The sequence below is a fragment of the Hemiscyllium ocellatum genome, chromosome 9 (assembly GCF_020745735.1).
Source record: "Hemiscyllium ocellatum isolate sHemOce1 chromosome 9, sHemOce1.pat.X.cur, whole genome shotgun sequence".
Lineage (NCBI taxonomy): Eukaryota > Metazoa > Chordata > Chondrichthyes > Orectolobiformes > Hemiscylliidae > Hemiscyllium > Hemiscyllium ocellatum.
In genome coordinates this window covers 114,443,329-114,464,367 of record NC_083409.1, presented here as the reverse complement: position 1 = coordinate 114,464,367, position 21,039 = coordinate 114,443,329, and the positions used below count along the sequence as shown (strand labels likewise).

The following is a 21,039-nucleotide window of genomic DNA, read 5'->3' as shown; positions in this document are numbered from 1 at the left end:
CACAGACAGTCGCCTGAGGCGGGAATTGAACCCGGGTCTCTGGCGCTGTGAGGCAGCAGTACTAACCACTGTGCCACCGTGCTGTAGGGTTTGAAATGAATACCTAATGAGAGGGTCGATATGGATATAGAAATCAGGGAGAAGGTCTGTGGCCCAATTAACACAGTCAGAGAGGAGGTTAGGAGTGGTCTGGCAGGCTCAACCATAGGAACAAGGAATAAACCAGGAAAATCCAGGCCAGTCAGTCTCAGCTCAGTGGTGGGGAAGTTACTGGAAGCAATTCTGAGGGACAGAATTAATTGGTATTTCACCAATTTTTCCTAATCAACCTGTTCAGCAATGTCTTTATACGCGTCTAGAGCAGGAGAAAGTTGAACCTGAGTCTCTCAGTTCAAAGGCAGGGACACTACCACTGCAGCACAAGAGGGCCCCATTAACCTGCACTTGGAGAGACAAGGATTAATCAAGAATAGTCAACATGATTTTGTTAAGGGAGGTCATGTCTGAACAACCTGACCTTCAAAGAGGTGATCAGGTGTATGGAGAGGATAATGGTTTTGATGTTGTCTGTTGGACTTTAGCAAGGCTTTTGACAAGGTCGCGCATGGGAGACTGACAGGGAAGAGCCAATGGGATCTCAGGAATCTTTTTAAAATGTTCACTCACAGGACATGGACCTCAGTGACCAGGCCGGTACACATTGCCCAACCTTCATTACCCAGAGGGCAGTTGGATCTGAAGTCATGTGCAGGTAAGGATGGCAGGTATAAAAAATGGATCTACATTTGGCGGAGGATGAAGAGGGTGATGGTGAAGGGCTGCTTTCTCCAACTGGAACCATGTGTCCAGGGACATTCTGCAAGGATCAATAGTGGGGCTGTTGCTGTTTGTGGTTGATACAAATGATTTAGTCTTGAATGTAGGAGGGTTGGTCAGTAAGGTTGCAAATGATACCAACATTGGTGGGGTGATAAATAGTGAGGAAAATAGCCTTTGACTACAGGAAGATATAGAATATATCGTTGGATGGACTGATCAGTGGCAAATGGAATTCAACCTAGATCAGTGAGAGGTGATGCACTGGGCAGGACAGACAAGGCAAAGGGAATCCATGAAAACCAGGAAGATCCTGGGAAGCACCAAGGATCAGAGGGATTGTGGTGGGCATGTCCACCGGTCCCTGAAGGTATCAGGACACTTGGATAAAGTGGTTAAGAAGGCATATGGGATGCATGCCCTTATGGGTCAAGATGTCGAGTTTAAGAGCAGGGAGGTTATGCTGGGACTTTTGGTTAGGCCACCTTTGTGGGCTGCAGTATTGTGTGCAGTTCTGGGATCCCCATTACAGGAGGGATGTGTGATACTTACCTGGATATTGCCCGGGCTGGAGGGTTCCAATCGTGGAGAGAATGGGCTTGGTTTCCGTGGAGCAGACGAGACTGAGAGGGGATCAGATTGAGATGGAGAAACCGATGAGGGACATAGACAGGGTCGACAGGAAGGAACTGTTCCCTTTGGTGAAGGGCAGCACAACCAGACAGGATTGATTTAAGGGAAGGGGCAGGAGGTGTGAAGGGGATATAGGAAATAAAATGTTCAGGCATCGAGTGGTAGGAATCTGGAACTTACTGCCTGTAAAGATGGTACAGGCAGAAACCCTCAATGTTTTATAAATCTTTAGATGTGTCACTTGAGAGGTAAAGCATAAAAGGCTACAGCCAAGAGCTGGAAAACGGGGTGAGAATAATTCATTGGCTGTATTTGACCAGCGTGAGCATAACGGGTCAAAGGGCCCTTTTCAGTGTTGGAGATCTATGTCAGTGTGGAAAAGAGAGATGACTAACTTATCGACGAACAAATGCTAGCTGGTGGTGGGTGTTTGGAACACGTTGCCAGCTGAGACGGTAGAGGCAGGCACGGTAGATTTATTTAAGATGTGTCTGGACCGATGCATGAGTAGGTGGGGAGCAGAGGGATACAGATGCTTAGGGATTGGGTTTAGGCAGTGGATTTGGATCGGCCCAGGCTTGGAGGGCCATAGGGCCTGGTCCTGGGCTTTGTTCTTTGTTCGATAAAGATACAGACCACCAAATCCATTTGGAAATTCAACAGGAAAGGCTGGGAGGAGTGGAATGTGGGACTCACTCCTGCAAGGTGTGGGGGGGGGAGGGGAATATTGTTTGATAAATGTAGATGCAGAATAAACACATGAGGGAAAGGGAAATAAAAGCTCATGGTGACTGGGTGAGATGGTGAGGGACAGGGAGGAGGTTTGTGTAATGTATAGAGTGTGAGAGTTGTATCAAGGGAACAGAGCGATGATACAATGGTAGAATGGAGACTGAAACACTCAGGGATATCCTCTGCCTGCTGCTCCTTCTCGGTCGGCTTCACCAGCTCTCCCCGCACTTTCCCGGGAGTCCCTCTGAGAATTCAGGAGCTATCTTCGAAGCTGCCACTGCTGCAGGAATTGTATCGCATGGTGCTGAGCGGATCAGAAACATAGCCTGCAACAGAAGGAAGAAATGTGTTTCAACTGCCCCCTGCCAGTGGGGAGTCATCATGCTTCAGAACACCCTTGAGCCCCTCTCTCCCAGGTGCAGTGAAGACCTAGCTGCTGCTGTTACTGTATCGTTCCCATTCCCATACCAACCAACGCTGCAAATCACAGAAACCAATGAGCTGGAGTTAGGCCTCACTGTCACTTACCATTTGCATCCATTGGTGGGTATTGCAAATTCTTCCTTAAATCCTCCAGTGGAAATCCCTGGGAAGATCGACGGTCAGTGCCACTGGGAACAAAAATAATTAAAGCATAACATCATCATTTAAAGGCTAATTCCTGAACCTGGAGACATCCAGGCCCTTCCCTACTTGCCCTTGCTGGTGGTAAACATTTGAACGTTCACAGTCCGTCAGTGCTCCCACAAACACAAACTTACATCAGGGACAGAGACCACCTGATTACGGCAAGCCAGTCAGTACACTAGCTACAAACATAACTGTCCAAAAAATCCTCCGTTTCAGAAAACCAAAACAAAAAAAATGGGATTTTTCTTTATTATTCATTGCTGTTTTGTGGGTGACATGGCTGGGCTAGTGTTTACTCTCCAATTGCCCAGGTGGCATTTTTGTGGGTCTGGAGTCACATGTAGGCCAGACCATGTAACAATGTCAGATTTCCCTCCCTAAAGTTCATTAGTGACCCAGATGGACTTTTCCGATAACTGGCATGGTCACCATTGACTAGCCGTTCATTCCAGATTTTTATTGGATTGAAATTTCACCATCTGCCATGGTGAAATAGTGCGCCAAAAGTCGTTAATTTTAAAAACCACTAATCAGGAATGGACCCGGACCATAGAACAGACTATCACTATAGGACAGAACAGGACAACACTTCGCAAAAAAACGGCACTAAAAGAAAAAATGGACAAACTAACCCACAAACAGGAGGACACTACAACACACACCTGGGTTAAAAACCTCTCCCACAGACAGCTCACAGACACGGAAAGAACTATACTGGCCAAGGGACTCAAATACAACTACAGGGATGCTAACACAGCAGACTTCCTAGCAGCACTAGAATGCACACTCAGGAACAATGGACTGACAGAAGAGACACAACAAACAGTGAGACAAACGGTCGTACCTATGATGATAAGAAAACAACATACACATAACATCAACACCAAGGAGAGAGAAGCACTGAAAGCACTGAAAAATGACAAGAACATAATCATACTACTGGCAGATAAAGGCAGAATGACTGTCATCCTAGATAAATCAGACTACATCAATAAAGCACAACAACTACTCGCAGACACCAACACCTACCAAATGAAGGATTCCGACCCCACACCACAACTCACCAATAGAATAATCAACACACTAAGGAATCTACAAAAAAAAACGGACAGATAACCAAAGCGGACCAGCAAAGAATGAAACCTGAAAGCAACAACACCCCCAGATTCTACGGACTACCCAAAGTACACAAACCAGACATCCCACTCAGACCCATAGTATCACTACCAGGGACACCAGCATACAAACTGGCCAAAGAACTACAACAAAGACTGAAACACCTAGTCAGCGGATCCAAACACTCCATACAATCAACAGAGGAATTTTTGGACATCATCAGGAATACACACATAGACAAAGAAGAAACCATGGTATCATCCGACGTGACGGCACTGTTCACATCAATTGACAAAAACCTAGCCAGAGAAACAATAGCCAACCTACTGGACATACATAACAGAACACAGGAGGCCGAACCTATCAACAAGGACGGCATACTTAAACTACTAGACCTGTGCCTCACCACACACTTTACATTCAACAATCAGATATACGAACAAATCAACGGAACACCCATGGGATCACCAATCTCGGGACTCATAGCAGAGGCAGTTATGCAAAGGTTAGAACATACAGCCCTACCACAAATCCAACCCAAACTCTGGATCAGATACGTCGATGACACCTTTGTAATCATCAAAAACACAGAAATAGAAAAAACACACCAAATCATCAACGCCACACTCACAGGAATCCGATTCACGAGAGAAGAGGAAAAGGATAGCCAACTCCCATTCCTAGACGTGTTAGTAGAGAGAACACCCAACGGAGAATTCACCACAAGGGTACACAGGAAACCAACACACACAGACCAAGTCCTAAACTATGAAAGTAACCACCCCAACACACACAAACGAAGCTGCATCAGGACACTATTCAAAAGAGCCACAACACACTGCAGTACACCAGAACTGCGAAAAGAGGAAGAGGAACACCTGGACAAGGTATTCGCCAAAAACGGATACCCACGCAACTTTATCACCAGATGCCTAAGAGATAGACCACGGAACGAGGACATGCCACAACCAAAAGGACTAGCCACACTACCATACGTCAGGAGCGTCTCAGAACTGACAGCCAGACTACTGCGACCCTTAGGACTCATAACAGCACACAAGCCAACTTCCACACTCAGACAACAACTCACTAGAACAATGGACCCAATAGCCAGACGAGCCAAACTAACGTAGTTTACAAAATACCATGCAAGGACTGCACAAAACACTATATAGGACAAACAGGAAGACAGCTAACAATCCGCATCCATGAACATCAGCTAGCCACAAAACGACACGACCAGCTATCCCTAGTAGCCATACACTCTGACAACCAGGAACATGAATTTGACTGGGAAAACACTACCATCATAGGACAAGCCAGATAGAGAACAGCCAGGGAATTCCTAGAGGCATGGCATTCATCCACAAACTCCATCAACAGACACATCGACCTGGACCCTACATACAAACTACTACAGCTGAAACTGACACCTGGAAGCGGCAAGAACAAACCACTATAAATACCGGAAGAAACATCAAAGCAGCGCTTCACAGGAGGCTCCAATAGCACTGATGATGTTCCCTAGCCAGGGAACGAAACGTTTGCAGCAAAAACTTCCAGCTCGGCGAACAGAACCACAACAACGGACACCCGAGCCACAAATCTTCAACCAGACTTTAAATCTTCCAAACCCTGTGCTGACTGGCATTTATTCTGGTCCATAGGTAAATGGAAGTCAGTCGTCTCAGCTCCAGGACGTCTCTGCAGGAGTTCCTCAGGGTAATGTCCTCCACCCAACCATCTTCAGTTGCTTCATCAATGACCTTCCCTCCACCATAAGGTGTTATCCCACAGTGGGGATGTTCACTGATATTGTATAATGTTCAGTATTACTTGCAACTCCTCAGATAGTGAAGCAGCCCATGTTCAAATGCAACAAGACTTGGACAATATCCAGGCTTGGGCTGACAAGTGGCAGGTAATATTCATGCCATACAAATGCCAAGCAAAGACCATCTCCAACAAGAGACAATCCAATCATTGCCCTTAAAATGTAATGGCATCACCATCACTGAATCTCCCACTATCAATATCCAGGGGGTTACCAATGACTAAAATTGGACTCACCTTGGCAATAGTATGGCTATAGCAGCAGGTCAGAGGCTAGGAAACTCTGACACCCCAAAGTCTGTCCACCATCAACAAGACACAAGACACATTTTTGTCCCTCCCCTCTGACCTATCACTTCCATCCCCACCCCCATTCACCTATTGTACTCCTTGCTACCTCCCTCTCCCCCCCATTTATCTCTCCACCCAGGAGGCTTCCTGCCTCTATTCCTGATGAAGGGCTTTTGCCCGAAATGTCAAAATGCTCCTTGAATGCTGCCTGACCTGCTGTGCTTTTCCAGCACGACTCTGATCAAGGCCCAAGTCAGGAGTGGGATGGAATACTCCCCACTTGCCTGACTGGGGGCAGCTCCAACAACACACAAGAAGCTCTACACCATTTAGAACAAAGCAACCCACTTGATTGGCACCACATCCACAAGCATCCACTCCCTCCACCTCCGACACTCAGGAGCAGCAGTGGGTACCATCTACAAGATGCATTGCAGTATGACAAGACTACAATGGTAATTTATTCATTAATCTGCTTCAGATTCAAGACCATGACATCTCACTGCATAAAACAAATTCTCTCTGCTGTCTCTTCTAGTTTCTGAAATGTTTGTCTTTGTATTACAAACTCATTGGTCAGCATAAAATAAAATATAAAATTCATCTGTCATCATGAAACCAGAAATGATTTGCCAACATTGATTATGAAACGGTTCTCAGCTTGCTGGGAAACCAGCAGCAACTGGCGAAGATGAAAGGGAAACCTGAGACCTGCTCACTGAGCCGGTTCCCTCTCTCTCCTCTCTCTCCTCTCTCTCTTTGTGAAACCTACATGCCCCCAGTTCTACAGATCCGTTTCCACAGGCTCACCATCTCTCTATGGGAATGACTGTATTCCTTCATGGAAGTTCTTCAAGGTCCTGGATCAGGAGTGACTTCCTTTCGGACAGGTAAGCTTTATCTTGTGCTGTCGGCCTGCACTCTGTGCAATGAATGAAATCGATCTCTCCCACATTCCAACAGAAATCTTCAAACTCTCAGCAACTTTGATGAGAGACAACGAAAGCTCAGTTCCCCGTCTGAAAGCCGTTCTCGAATCTACTTCCATTACCCTTCCAGGCAGATATTCCAAATCACAACAGTCAGTTCCTGCAATTAACTACTTTACTAAAGAAATACAAAACTCTATCATTCTTCCTCAGGCTTGTTCTGTTGATTGGCCCTCTTTAATGGACTAAACTCCTCTGACCATCTCTCCCACCTGCCCCTCTCCCTCACGTTCACCAGGTTACAGGCTCTGGGGCTGGAGAGGGCCCATTGATGAACCCTGACCCCTATGGTTTTGGGAAATGCAGGAGTGTGATGAGAATGGTGAGACGGTGGGGTGACCTTCAGGAGATATCCTTACGCAGAACCCTGTGAAAAAAGGCCTGGAATTAACCTGGGCAAGGGAGACGCACCCTGACAGTTATCAGCAGGAAATACTGGTCCAGCCAGTGACACCCTCATCCCATCAATTAAAGGAACATTTGCAGAAACATTCCAGAATCTGAGAGCTGTCACTCTGGGATCCACACAAACATCGCAGGCCACACGCCAGCAGCAGAAGCAACTACAGGAAGGAGCACTGAGCAACAAGGATGGATCCAGGACAAGCCCTCCACTCTCCCCCACACCCTCACCTTCCTCCAACCCACTCCACCCTTCTCCATCACCCTACCCCCCTTCACCCTCCCCCATCCCTTCACCTTCCTTTACCTGCCTCCACCCTGCCCCTCTCCCCACCCCCACCTCCTCCACCCTCCCTCCATACCTCCATCCTCCCACACAACCCCACCCTCCCCAACACCCTCCACCACATCTTCGCCTTCCCCCACCCCTTCCATCCTGCCCCTCTACCCAACCCCACCCCCTCCACCAACCCTCCACACCTCCACCCTCCCCACACCCCCACCCCTCCACCCTCACCAACACCGTCCCCACCCCTTCACCCTCCTCCCACGCACCTCCACCCTCCCCTTCCCACACCCCCACCCCTTCCACTCTCCCCCACATCCTTCCGGTCTCCCCCAAAACCCCTTCACCCTCCCCTAAACCCTCCACTATTCCTTCAACATGCTCCAAATTCCCCCAAGATCCTCCCCAATCCTGGGGCTCTTGCAGCTGGGCCTGTGGCTGGGCATGGGACTGAGAGCAAGGGTTGAGTCTCAGCCTGGGACCTGTGGTTGAGAGCTGGAGCCTGGGGCCTCAGGCCTGGGGCCTGGGTGCTGGGGGTAAGATGCTAGCATATTGGAAATGCTGCTGTGCTAACGCTGCAGAACCCCAGACTGGAGACATGGCTTGGATTCACACCACAACCCCTTTTCCTACAACCTCTACCATCAGGGAGAAGGTACAGAAGCCTGAACACACACACCAGCCAGTTTCGAAACAGTTACTACCCTGCTGTTGTTAGAATACTGAATGGACCCACAAACTCTTAACATTGGCCTGTATCTGTGTTTTTGTTTTTGCTGCTGTTTCCCTATTATTTACTGTCTGTGCTACTTAACTCTGTGGCCTGCCTGTATTGCTCACAAGACAAAGCTTTTCACTGTGCCTCGGTACACAGGACAATAAATTCAATTCAATTCACAACAGATTGCGAATTTCAAATTCAATAAACCTTTGGAATAATAAACCAGCCTCCTGCTGATTATATCGATTGTTATAAACCCTCCCTCTGGCTCATTCCCGGAGGGAAGGAAATCTGTTGCTCTGACCACTCTGATCTCAACGTGACCCCAGACCCACAGCAATGGAGTTATAGAACATAGAAGGATACAGCGCAGTACAGGCCCTTCGGCCCTCGATGTTGCGCCGACCGAATCCTACCTAACCTATACTAGCCCAATAACTTCCAAATGCCTATCCAATGCCCGCTTAAATGACCATAAAGAAGGAGCATGAAGTTGACCCCTACGAGCAGCTCGGTCCATGGGCAGTTAGGGATGGAGGGTAAAAGGTGCACGTGCCAATGAATGAGCCGACACAAAGTTAACTCATAAGAATTTGGAAGCAGGCCCATGTGGAGGCTGAGTCAAGATTAGAGTGGTGCTGGAAAAGTGCAGCAGGTCAGGCAGCATCCGAGGAGCAGGAAAATCACGTTTCGGGCACAAGCCCTTCATCAGGATTGAGGCTGGGACCTGCTGCGCTTTTCCAGCACCACATTAATCTTGACTCTGATCTCCAGCATCTGCAGTCCTCACTTTCACCTGTGTGGATGCAGCAGCCTCTGAGGGTCAGACTCCCTGAGGGTCCAATCACTACAGGTAAAGGACATGCACTTGACTATCAAGGGGCACCAGAAAGATGCTATCGAAATGCAAATCCTTCCTTCCCATTAGTCTGAGAATCCCCAGATGACATAGAGGTGAGCTGTGGTGGAAACAGACAAAACACAAAGGTTTTGCTGAAACGGTTTCCAAAACAAACACTTGTTTTAGGAGTTCTCTCTCCAAGTCAGTTGGCAATGTCTCCTGATGCTTAATTTGTTTGAACGATGGGATATTGAATCCACTTGCGACTGCATGGATAATGCTGGTTGCTAGGAACCCCAGAGTCAGACTGGTAAATGAACAGAAAACAATCTCTGTGATAAAGCGATGTGAGATATCAGGTTATGTCAAGTCAGTTTTAATTCCCTCATGTGAATCACTCGGGCAATTCAACCTGAGATAACTCGACCTGTTACAGTTGTCACATCAATCATAAAGTCAGAGGATGGTTAAGAGGCAGGAAGGCAGGTTGGAACTGTTCTAACAGCTAGCAATTTTTGACATGTAGTCAACAATGGAATGTAAGAATGTACAGCAAGCCCCACACACAGACAAACTCACCCCCAACTTCTCTCAGGTAATTACAGACGACAACAAATATCCCCGGGATCAACTGAGGAAATGACAATAAACCATCACACATTCCTGAAAGTGAGTCAAACATCTGACTCTGAGCGAGGGGTGGTGGCTGTAACTGTTTTTGTTGCCTGTCCCCAGTTGCCCTTCAGCAGAACGATTTGTTTAGGTCATTTCAAAAGGCAGTTATGAGTCAAGCACAATGCTATGGGTCTGGAGTTACATGTAGGCCAGACCAGGTAAGGATAGCAGATTTCCCTCTCTATAGCACAACAGAACAGCTCAGTTGGAGCAATAATCACTATTAGCTTCCAATTGGACATTGTTATTGATTGAATTGAAATTCTGCCACCTGCAGTGAAGAGATTTGAACCATGACTCCAGAATATCAGCCTGAGCCTCAGAGTTATGAACCCAGGGACATTCCCACAGGACCACCGTGAAGAGCAAAGAGTGACACTCCCTTACTTCCACTGTACAGGAGATTGCTGAGAGCACAGTGTCCAGTCTGATCTCCTCACCCAGGGCAGAATGTCAGAAATACTCAGATGAACGGGGTGTCCTGTGAGGAGTGATTGAGGAGACGAGGTCTATGTTCCCTTGAGTTTAGAAAAACAAGAATTGACCACATTGAAATGTACGGAGAGCTCCCGAGTTCGAGGAACTCGATGCTGGGAGCGAGCTGCTCTTCACTGGGAAATCGAGGACATGAGGTCACTGCCTCAGGAGAAGGGAGTGGTCATTTCGGACTGAGCCCAGGAGGGGCTGGTGTTGGACTGGGGTGGACAAAGTCAGAAATCACACGACACCAGGTTATAGTTTATTTGAAATCACAACTTTCAGAGTGCTGCCCCTTCATCAGGTGAAGTCACTTCACCTTCAAATAAACTTGTTGAAGTATAACCTGGTTTTGTGTGACTTCTGAGTTCAGACTGAGGCTGGGACAAATTTCTTCATTGGAAAGGTGTGAGTCTCTGCCTGTCCCAGAGAGCTGTGGATCCTCAGAAAGAGAGATGCCGACCTGTGAACTATTCTCAGCTCGTCCCCCTACACTCTCCCGTCATCATCCATGTGCTTATCCAAGGATTGTTTAAATCTCCCTAATGTGGCTGAGATAACTACATTAGCAGGTAGGGCATTCCACACCCTTACCACTCTCTGAGTAAAGAACCTGCCTCTGACATCTGTCTTAAATCCATCACCCCTCAATGTGTAGTTATGCCCCTCGCACACACTGACATCATCATCCTGGGGAAAAGACTCTCACTGTCTACAGGAAGTAAAGGGAGATAGAAAGTCAGCTATAATCTTGTTTAATGGCAGATCTGTCCTGTTGGGCCAAATGGCCTCTCCTGCTCCTATCTCCCATGTCGTTCTGGCTGTTTGTTCCTCAGATACCGCCTGACCTGCTGTACCTTCCCAGCAACACTCCCTCGACTCTGATCTCCAGCACCTGCAGTCCTCACTTTCTCCACGTTTCAGATGAAACAGAGATGATGGTAAAAGAGGTGGGGGGGTGGGGGGGGCGGTGGCATGTGGCATTGTTAATCACGGGTAGTATTACAGCAGCTGAGATACCATTTGAGGACTCATCCACTAGGGTAGTATGGGCTGAGGTTAGAAACAGGAAAGGGGAGGTCACCCTGTTGGGAGTTTTCTATCAGCCTCAGAATAGTTCCAGAGAGGTCGAGGAAAGGATAGCAAAGATGATTCTCGATAGGAGCGAGAGTAACGGGGTAGTTGTTATGGGGGAATTCAACTTTCCAAACACTGACTGGGAATACTATAGTTCAAGTAGTTTAGATGGGTCAGTTTTTGTCCAGTGTGTGCAGGAGGGTTACCTGACACAGTATGTAGACAGGCCAACAAGGGGTGAGGCCACATTGGATTTGGTACTGGGTAATGAACCTGGCCAGGTGTTAGATTTGGAGGTAGGTGAGCACTTTGGTGATAATGACCACAATTCGGTTATGTTTGCAATAGCAATGAGCAGGCAAAGGTACACACTGCAGGGTAAGAGGTACAACTGGGGGAAAGGCAATTACGATGCAATCAGGCAAGTTTTAAGGATGCATAGGATGGGGAAGGAAACTGCAGGGAATGGACACTCCTGAAATATGGAGCTTATTCAAGGACCAGCTACTGCAGGTTCTTGTTAAGTCTCTGCCTGTCAGGCAGGGAGGTAGTTGTCGAGAGAGGGAGCCATGGTTTACTAAAGAAGTTGAATGTCTTGTCAAGAGGAAGAGGAAAGTTTATGTGAGGATGAGGCATGAAGGCTCAGTTAGGGGGCTTGAGAGTTACAAGTTAGCCAGAAAAGATCTAAAGAGAGGGTTAAGGAGAGTCAAGAGGGTACTTGAGAAGTTGTTTGGATAGGATCAAGGAAAACCTTAAGGCCTTTTATAGGTATATCAGGAATAAAAGAATACTAGAGTAAGATTACGCAAGACAGTGAGGACTGCAGATGCTGGAGATTAGAGTTGAGAGTGTATTGCTGGAAAAGCACAGCAGGTCAGGCAGCATCTGAGGAGAAGGAATATCGACAATTTGGGCTGGATCCCTCATTCCTGATGAAGGACTCCTGTCCGAAATGTCGATATTCCTGCTCCTCGGATATGCCTGACCTGCTGTGCTTTTCCAGCAACACACTCTACAGTAAGATTAGGGCCAATCAAAGACAGTGGTAGAAGGTTTATGTGGAATCTGAGGACATGGGGAAGTGCTTAATGAATGCTTTTCGTCAGTATTCATATTGGAAAAAGGCAATGTTAGTGAGAATATGGAGATACAGGCTATGTGATTAGATGGGATTGAGGTTGACAAAGAGGAGGTTTTTGCAATTTTGCAAGAACTGAAAATAGATAAGAGCCCAGGGTCAGATGGGATTTATCCTGGGATTCTCTGGGAAGCCAGGGAGCAGATTGCAGAGCCTTTGGCTTTGATCTTTATGTCATCATTGTCGACAGGAATAGTGCCAGAAGACTGGGGGACAGCAAATGTTGTTCTTTTGTTCAAGAAGGGGAGTAGGGCCAACCCTGGTAGTTATAGACCAGTGAGCCTGACTTCTATTGTGGGTGAGGTGTTGGAAAGGATTATAAGAGATAGGATTTATAATAATCTGGAAAGGAATAAGTTGATTAGAGATAGTCAACATGGTTTTGTGAAGGATAGGTCGTATCTCACTAACCTTATTGAGTTCTTCAAGAAGGTGACAAAACAGGTGAATGAAGCTAAGGCGGTTGATGTGGTGGATATGAACCTTAATGAGGTGTTTGATAAGGTTCCACATGGTAGGCTATTGCACAAAATAAGGAGTTTTGGGATTGAAGGTGATCTAGTGGTTTGGATCAGAAATTGGCTAACTGAAAAAAGACAGAGGGTCGTGGTTGATGGGAAATGTTCATCCTGGAGCTCAGTTACCAGTGGTGTGTCACAAGGATATGTTTTGGGGCCACTGCTGTTTGTCATTTTTATAAATGATCTGGAGGTGGGCGTAGGAGGATGGGTTAGTAAATTTGCAGATGACATTAAGGTAGACAGAGTTGTGGATAGTGCCAAAGGATGTTGTGGATTACAGAGAGACATAGATAAGATGCAGAGCTGGCCTGAGAAGTGGCAAATGGAGTTTAATGTGGAAAAGTGTGAGGTAGTTCACTTCGGAAGAAGGAACAGGAATCCAGAGTACTGGGCTCATGGTAAAATTCTTGGCAGTAAAGATGAACAGAGAGATCTTGGTGTCCAAGTGCATAAATCCCTGAAAGTTGCCACCCAGGTTGATATGGTATGTTGGCGTTTACTAGTATGGGGATTGAGTTTCAGAGCCACGAGGCCATGCTTCAGCTGTACAAGACACTGGTAAGGCCACACCTGGAGTATTGTGCACAGTTCTGGTCACTGCATTATTGGAAGGATGTGGAAGCTTTGGTAAGGCTTCAGAGGAGATTTACCAGGATGTTGCCTGGTCTGGAATGAAGGTCTTACGAGGAAAGACTGAGGGAACTGACGCTGTTTTCATTCAAGAGAAGGAGGTTGAGAGGTGACTTAATAGAGACTATTATAAGATAATCAGAGGTTTGGGTAGGATGGACAGTGAGAGTCTTTTTCCTTGGATGGTGATGGCTAGCATGAGGGGACACAGCTTTAAATTGAGGAAAGACAGATTTAGGACAAATGTCAGAGGTAGTTTCTTTACTCAGAGAGTTGGAGAGGTGTGGAACAGCCTGCTTGCAACAGTAGTAGACTTAAGGGCATTTAAATGGTCATCCATATGGATAATAATGGAATGGTGCAGGTTAGAAGGGCATCAGATGAATTTCTCTGGTCAGCGCAACATCGAGGGCCGAAGGGCCTGTACTGCGCTGTCACATTTGGTGTTCTATGTTCTAACCTCGCCATAAGCTTCATTTTTAAGGAAATTGAATGTGCACTGAGTGATCAGCTTTCAGCTGGTGATACCAAACTTAGAAAGAGAGATTGAGTATAAAATATTAAACTGGTAGAAGCTTCAAGGTGTCATTTTTCAAACAAGGCCCCACCACACACCCCGCAAAACAACACCGCCACCACACCCCCAACCACACCCCCTCCACAACAACACCGCCACCACACCCCCAACCACACACCCCACAACAACACCGCCACCACACCCCCAACCACACCCCCCACAACAACACCGCCACCACACCCCCAACCACACCCCGCAAAACAACACCGCCACCACACCCCCAACCACACACCCCACAACAACACCGCCACCACACCCCCAACCACACCCCCCCACAACAACACCGCCACCACACCCCCAACCACACACCCAACAACACCGCCACCACACCCCCAACCACACACCCCCACAACAACACCACCACCATACGCCCAACCACACACACCCCACAAAAACACCGCTACCACACCCCCAACCACAACCCCCCCACCATGAACACCGCCACCACACCCCGAACCACGCACCCCACAAACACATCACCACCACACCCTCCACAAAAACACTGCCACCATACCCCCAATCACACACCCCTATAAAAACACTGCCACCACACCCACAACCACTCTCCCCCACAACAACACCGCCACCACACCCCAACCACAACCCCCCCACAAAAACACCACCACCACACACCCCCAACTACACCCCCCCCACATTAACACCGTCACCACACCCCGAACCATGCACCCCACAAACGCACAACCACCACACCCCCAACTACACACACCCAACCACAACACCGCCAGCACCTCCTCCACAAAAACACCGCCACCACGCCCCCAACCACACAGCCTCACAAAAACACCGCCACCACACCCCCAAACACACCCCGACACAAAAACACCGCCATCACACCCCCAAACACACCCCGACACAAAAACACCACCACCACGCCCCCAACCACACAGCCTCACAAAAACACCGCCACCACACCCCCAACCACCCCCCCCACAAAAACACCGCCACCACACCCCCAATCACGCCCCCCACAAAAACACCGCCACCACACCCCCAATCACGCCCCGACACAAAAACACCGCCACCACGCCCCCAACCACACAGCCTCACAAAAACACCGCCACCACACCCCCAACCACCCCCCCCACAAAAACACCGCCACCACACCCCTCAACCACGCCCCCCACAAAAACACCGCCACCACACCCCCAACCACGCCCCCCACAAAAACACCGCCACCACACCCCCAACCACACACCCCCACAACAACACCGCCACCACACACCCCCACAAAAACACCACCACAACACCCCCAAACACACCCGAAACAAAAACACCGCCACCACTCCCCCAACCACACCTCAACTACACTTCCCCATGTACAGTCTCCCCACCCTCCCAGCCACCTGCACACCTCCGCCCCTCCCCCTCCCCCACCAAGCACTGAGGGACGTGCTGCTCTCCCGTTCTTGGTTAAGGTGGATGATAGGATCCTGCACCTCACCAGGCAGCCATTGCCCATCTCCCATTGGCTGTCACCTACCTCTGAGACCATGTCGCATACGCCCGCGCATTCAGGGCGTACTCCAGCTCAAAGCGGGTGCGCAGAGCTGCTACGTGACTCCTGCCCGGTCCTCCACGGACCATCAAGCAGTCTGAGGAGGAGGAGGGTGAGAGGGACCCACTGCTGTTACTGGAGGCTGGAGACATCAGCTGTATCCACACAGAAGCAAGAACAAGACTTTAGATACAAGCAATATTGTGATAGATTTAGGACAGATATCAGGGGTATTTTCTTTACACAGAGATTAGGGGCGCGGAACAGCCTGCCTGCAACGGTAGGAGACTCGCTGATGTTCAGACCATTTAAATGGGCATTGGACATAACAATGGAACAGTAGAAGTTAGATGAGCATCAGATTAATTTCACAGGTTGGTACAACATTGAGGGCCGAACGGCCTATACTGCATTGTAACATTCTGTGTTCTATGTACTGTAAAGGAAATTCATCACAGGCTGGAGGAGCAGCAGTGGGCCATTCAGCCCCTTTGGGCCTGCTGTAAGATGATGGTTGATTTGCCTGCTGCATCAATTCCTGTTTTCTACCTGCTACCCATAAGCCTTGGCTCATTGGTTCTCAAACATCTCCATCTCAGCGTGGTTTCAATTCAATGACCTAACCTCTGCTCTTTTCTAGGGAAGAGAATTTCACAGAAAAATAACCCCTCAAAGAAAAGATAACCTTTATTTCCATCATAAAAACAAATCTGTGTCTCCTTGTCCTACTCTGCTGCACAATATCCCCTCAGAATATTTTAAGAAGGCCTCCCCTTTATTCCTCTAAACGCTGATTGTAAAGGACCACCTTCCTCAATCAGTTTAGCTCTTCATTCCAGGGATAACTCACACAAACTTCTCGAATGGTTTCAATTGTAATGATATTCTTTTTTTCAAACAATGAATCCAGAAGGGTGCACAAAGATACAAATGTGAGTTTACCTATCTCCTGTCCTGACTAACCATGTAGAAAACAAACATTAATATTTAATTTGTCTTCCTAATCACTTGCTGTTTCTGCACACTAACTTGCTGTAATTGGTCTAGATCCATCAGGATCTCAGTGTTCTGCAGTCTCTCTCTCTCTCTCTCTCCCTTCTCTATTCCTCTGGCCAAAGTGAACACATTCACATTGACAGACCTTATACTCCACCTGTCACTCTCCATTGCTCTGTCTCCCTTTGCAGACTCACTCCTCCCTACTTCCTCACCTATCTTGGTGTCACCAACATGTATCTCCTGGATATTCCACCCCTTCATTGAAATTATCAGAATATACTGTAACTAACTGTGGGACCAGCACCATTCCCCATGCATTCCATGAGTTACAGCTCGGCAACTGGAAGAAAAGGCTAATTTATCCTAACTTTCTGCTTGCTAATCCTTTATCCGTGTGAGTACGTTATCCCAACAGCAACTCCTTCAGTTTGTGCCGTAACCTTGGAAATGCTGGTGCACGTATCCACAGATTCCCCATTACCCATCTTGTTTGCTACTTCTTCAAAAAACTCCGATGTGATAAATATAATTGTTGGCTTGGCCTGATCATGTTCTACTTTCCTACAAAGGTCCATCCTGCTCCTTGACCATGAAACCATAAGAAATAATAACAGGAGGAGGCCTTTCAGCCCCTCGAGTCTGCTCCATAATTCAATAGGATCACGGCTGACCCATCATTCCTCACGTCCCTTCCTTGTAACCCTGGATTCCCTGACCCATCAAGAGTCTACCTCAGCCTTAAATATACACAAGGATTTTGTCACCCAAGCTCCTTAGATTCAAGCAACACTCCCAGGGACAAATTCTAGACTAATTGGCATACTTTCCATCTCACTGCTTTCTTGAATAAAGGAGTTACAGTAGCTGTTAGAGGTATTGAAGAGGGTATTGGATTGTGTATTGGAGAATAATGATTGCAGGGAAATGGAGAAAGAGCCGGGCAGTGGGGCCAGCTAATCCAGCTGATAGAGGCACAATGGGCTGAATGGCTTCCTCTGCACCTCAATCATTCTGTGATCATGTGAATCCAAGTCAACACTCAGAAAGATTCCAATTTCCCATCCGTCCAATGCAGCAATCCTTACCTCAATGTTGCAAATGCACTCTTCCAAATTGGTGACCAGCTCAGAAAAGTCAGGCCGTTCCTGCAGAGGGAAGGCAGAAAAAGGATTTTCCTGGTGAGACAGCACTGGGAATATGAAAACTCTGAACTGAAACATCACGCTAGGAATACTCTACCCTGGGTTGAACTGCCAGTCTGGTTTCCAAACCATGAGGTCGGGCAGGTTACTGAGTCCAGACGAGTGAGCCTGTCTGCATCTGTTCATAGATACAACTATTGGTGGCCAGGCCCAATGTGCCTTACCAAGAGGTCCTGCTCAGAGTGAAGGGGAAGAGGTGGGAGAGGGTCTGCAAGGTGATGCAGTGACACCACCTGACATCCTTTTCAAAGCTGTCCTAGTGCAACAGAGATTTCTGCTCCTAGGGAGTACAACGATAACCCAGGCAGGGCCAAGGCTAGAAGTGACAGGGCGTGCGAGCACACCTGGAGAAGATGTGAACCTGGACTCAACCGTGCAAAGACTTTGATAATCTTACGCAAAGTGACAGGAGCCATGTAATCTGGCACCCAGATCACAGAGGGTGACAAAGTGAGTGCCGCACTGTCAGAGGGTCAGTGCTGAGAGAGTGCCGCACTGTCAGAGGGTCAGTGCTGAGGGAGTGCCGCACTGTCAGAGGGTCAGTGCTGAGGGAGTGCCGCACTGTCAGAGGGTCAGTGCTGAGGGAGTGCCGCACTGTCAGAGGGTCAGTGCTGAGGGAGTGCCGCACTGTCAGAGGGTCAGTGCTGAGGGAGTGCCGCACTGTCAGAGGGTCAGTGCTGAGGGAGTGCCGCACTGTCAGAAGGTCAGTGCTGAGGGAGTGCCGCACTGTCAGAGAGTCAGTGCTGAGAGATGCCGCACTGTCAGAGGGTCAGTGCTGAGGGAGTGCCGCACTGTCGGAGGGTCAGGGCTGAGGGAGTGCCGCACTGTCGGAGGGTCAGGGCTGAGGGAGTGCCGCACTGTCGGAGGGTCAGGGCTGAGGGAGTGCCGCACTGTCGGAGGGTCAGGGCTGAGGGAGTGCTACACTGTCGGAGGGTCAGTGCTGAGGGAGTGCCACACTGTCAGAGAGTCAGTGCTGAGGGAGTGCCACACTGTCAGACGGTCAGTGCTGAGGGAGTGCCGCACTGTCAGAAGTCAGTACTGAGGGAGTGCCACACTGTCGGAGGGTCAGGGCTGAGGGAGTGTCGCACTGTCAGAAGTCAGTACTGAGGGAGTGCCACACTGTCGGAGGGTCATACTGAGAGAGTGCTGCACTATTGGAAGGTCAGTACTGAGTGAGTGCCGCACTATCAGAGGGTCAGTGCTGAGGGAGTGCCGCACTGTCAGTGAGTCAGTGCTGAGGGAGTGCTGCACTGTCGGAGGGTCAGTACTGAGGGAGTGCTGCACTATCGGAGGGTCAGTACTGAGGGAGTGCCGCACTGTCAGAGAGTCAGTACTGAGGGAGTTCCACACTGTCGGAGGGTCAGTACTGAGTGAGTGTTGTACTGTCAGAGGGTCAGTGCTGAGAGAGTTCTGCACAATCAGAGGGTCAGTACTGAGAGAGTGCCACACTGTCAGAGATGCTGTCTTCGGTTTTCGGGATGACGAATTCTGCAGTAGGTGTAAAGAGAATCATAGAGTCCTGTAGCACAGAGACAGGCCCTTTGGCCCAAACTGGTCCATTCCGAGCAAAATGTCCATCCACACTAACCCCATTTCCCTGCTCTTGGCCCATATCCTTCCAATCCTTTCCTATCCTTGTATTTGTCCAAATGCCTTTTAAATCAACCACTCTCACTGGCAGCTCATTCCATATGCGTCCCACCCCCTCAGATTCCCTTTCCCCTCTAACCTTAAACCGATGCCCTCTAGTCCTCGATTCCCCAACCCTGGGAAAAAGACTGAGTGGATCCACCCTATCCATGTCTCTCATCATCTGAGACACTTCTATAAGATTCCCCCCTCAGTCTCCTACGCTTGAAAGCAAAAGGTCCTTGCATGACTCCCCCGGCCAATGTTGATTTTTCAACTGAGATCAAAAAGCAATGACTTTCTGATTCCGAGCATTGTTGTTGGTGGCAGCGTTCGATACCGAAACTGGCTGCGGGGTTTTTCAGACGTGCGTTGGTTGCTTGAAGAACCTTGTTGATTGTGGTGCCTTCTGGGATATTCAGACTCCTATCAAGGTGCTATCGAAGCTCTGGCAGTTTATTTTACAAAACGTGGTAACAAACTGTCTAAATGTCACGAGCCCTATGTTTGTAAGGGGCTGAACCAGGGTTCCAATAACTCCAGTGATATTGCACTATTCAGTGGCTGATGCTTAAACTTCCCCCAGTTACACATTACATTTCATGCAGTGCAGCGTTCTCTCCTCCTCCTACAGAGAGGATCTCTGCTCTGTAATGTTACCTGGTTCAATGGAAATGGCTACAAGGAACAACATGAAAAGTACCTTAATTCCTTTACACTGTGTGAATATCTAGAATTATTGAGCTCTAAATAAGCTCATTGGTTTTGAGACTACGTTGTGCAATTAGAGACGGAAGGACAGATCAGTAACGCTGGACAATCAGACATCCTGCTCTGATACATTCTCTAGACCACAAGTTCAAGTTCCAGGGTGAGCAGCACCAATGGTATTTTTCCCCTGGTTTTCCCTCTAGGGAATATCTCTCACCACTATCCAGTTGGAGTTATTAACCAATTAATCCTTTGACAAGTATGAAACGCCTGGGAGCACCACCGCAGTTAGGTGGTAGTGTGGGGGTTAATTATATAAAAAAGAAGAAAAAGAAAAAAAAATACAAACTGGGGAATCACTGGGGAAGCATTTGAAAAAAAAAAGAAAAAACAAAATAAAGAAAAAATATTTAAAAAATACACAGGAGTGTCACTGGATCACTTGGGTGTTTCTCCTTACTAAGAAAATGAAACACCTGGGACATCAAAGGCACATGGACTGCAGTGGTTCAGAAATGCAGCTCCCCCCACCTGCACAAAGCCAAAGAGGGATGGGCAATCAATACTCGGCCTAGCCAGCGATGCCCATATCCCATA

The 21,039-nt window shown here is 48.2% G+C and overlaps 1 protein-coding gene across 1 annotated transcript in view; it reads right to left on the bottom strand.

Moving 5' to 3' along the window:
• Positions 1-2,433: 2,433 nt before the first annotated feature.
• The window catches only part of tnni3k (TNNI3 interacting kinase), a 143,467-nt gene continuing 124,861 nt past the window's right edge, over positions 2,434-21,039 (bottom strand). The window contains exons 22-25 of the mRNA XM_060830672.1: positions 17,986-18,045; positions 15,887-16,056; positions 2,710-2,792; positions 2,434-2,507 (exon numbers count right to left, since the gene is read on the bottom strand). Coding sequence (XP_060686655.1) covers positions 2,434-2,507; positions 2,710-2,792; positions 15,887-16,056; positions 17,986-18,045 — 387 coding nt within the window. The remainder of the gene's footprint in view (positions 2,508-2,709; positions 2,793-15,886; positions 16,057-17,985; positions 18,046-21,039) is intronic.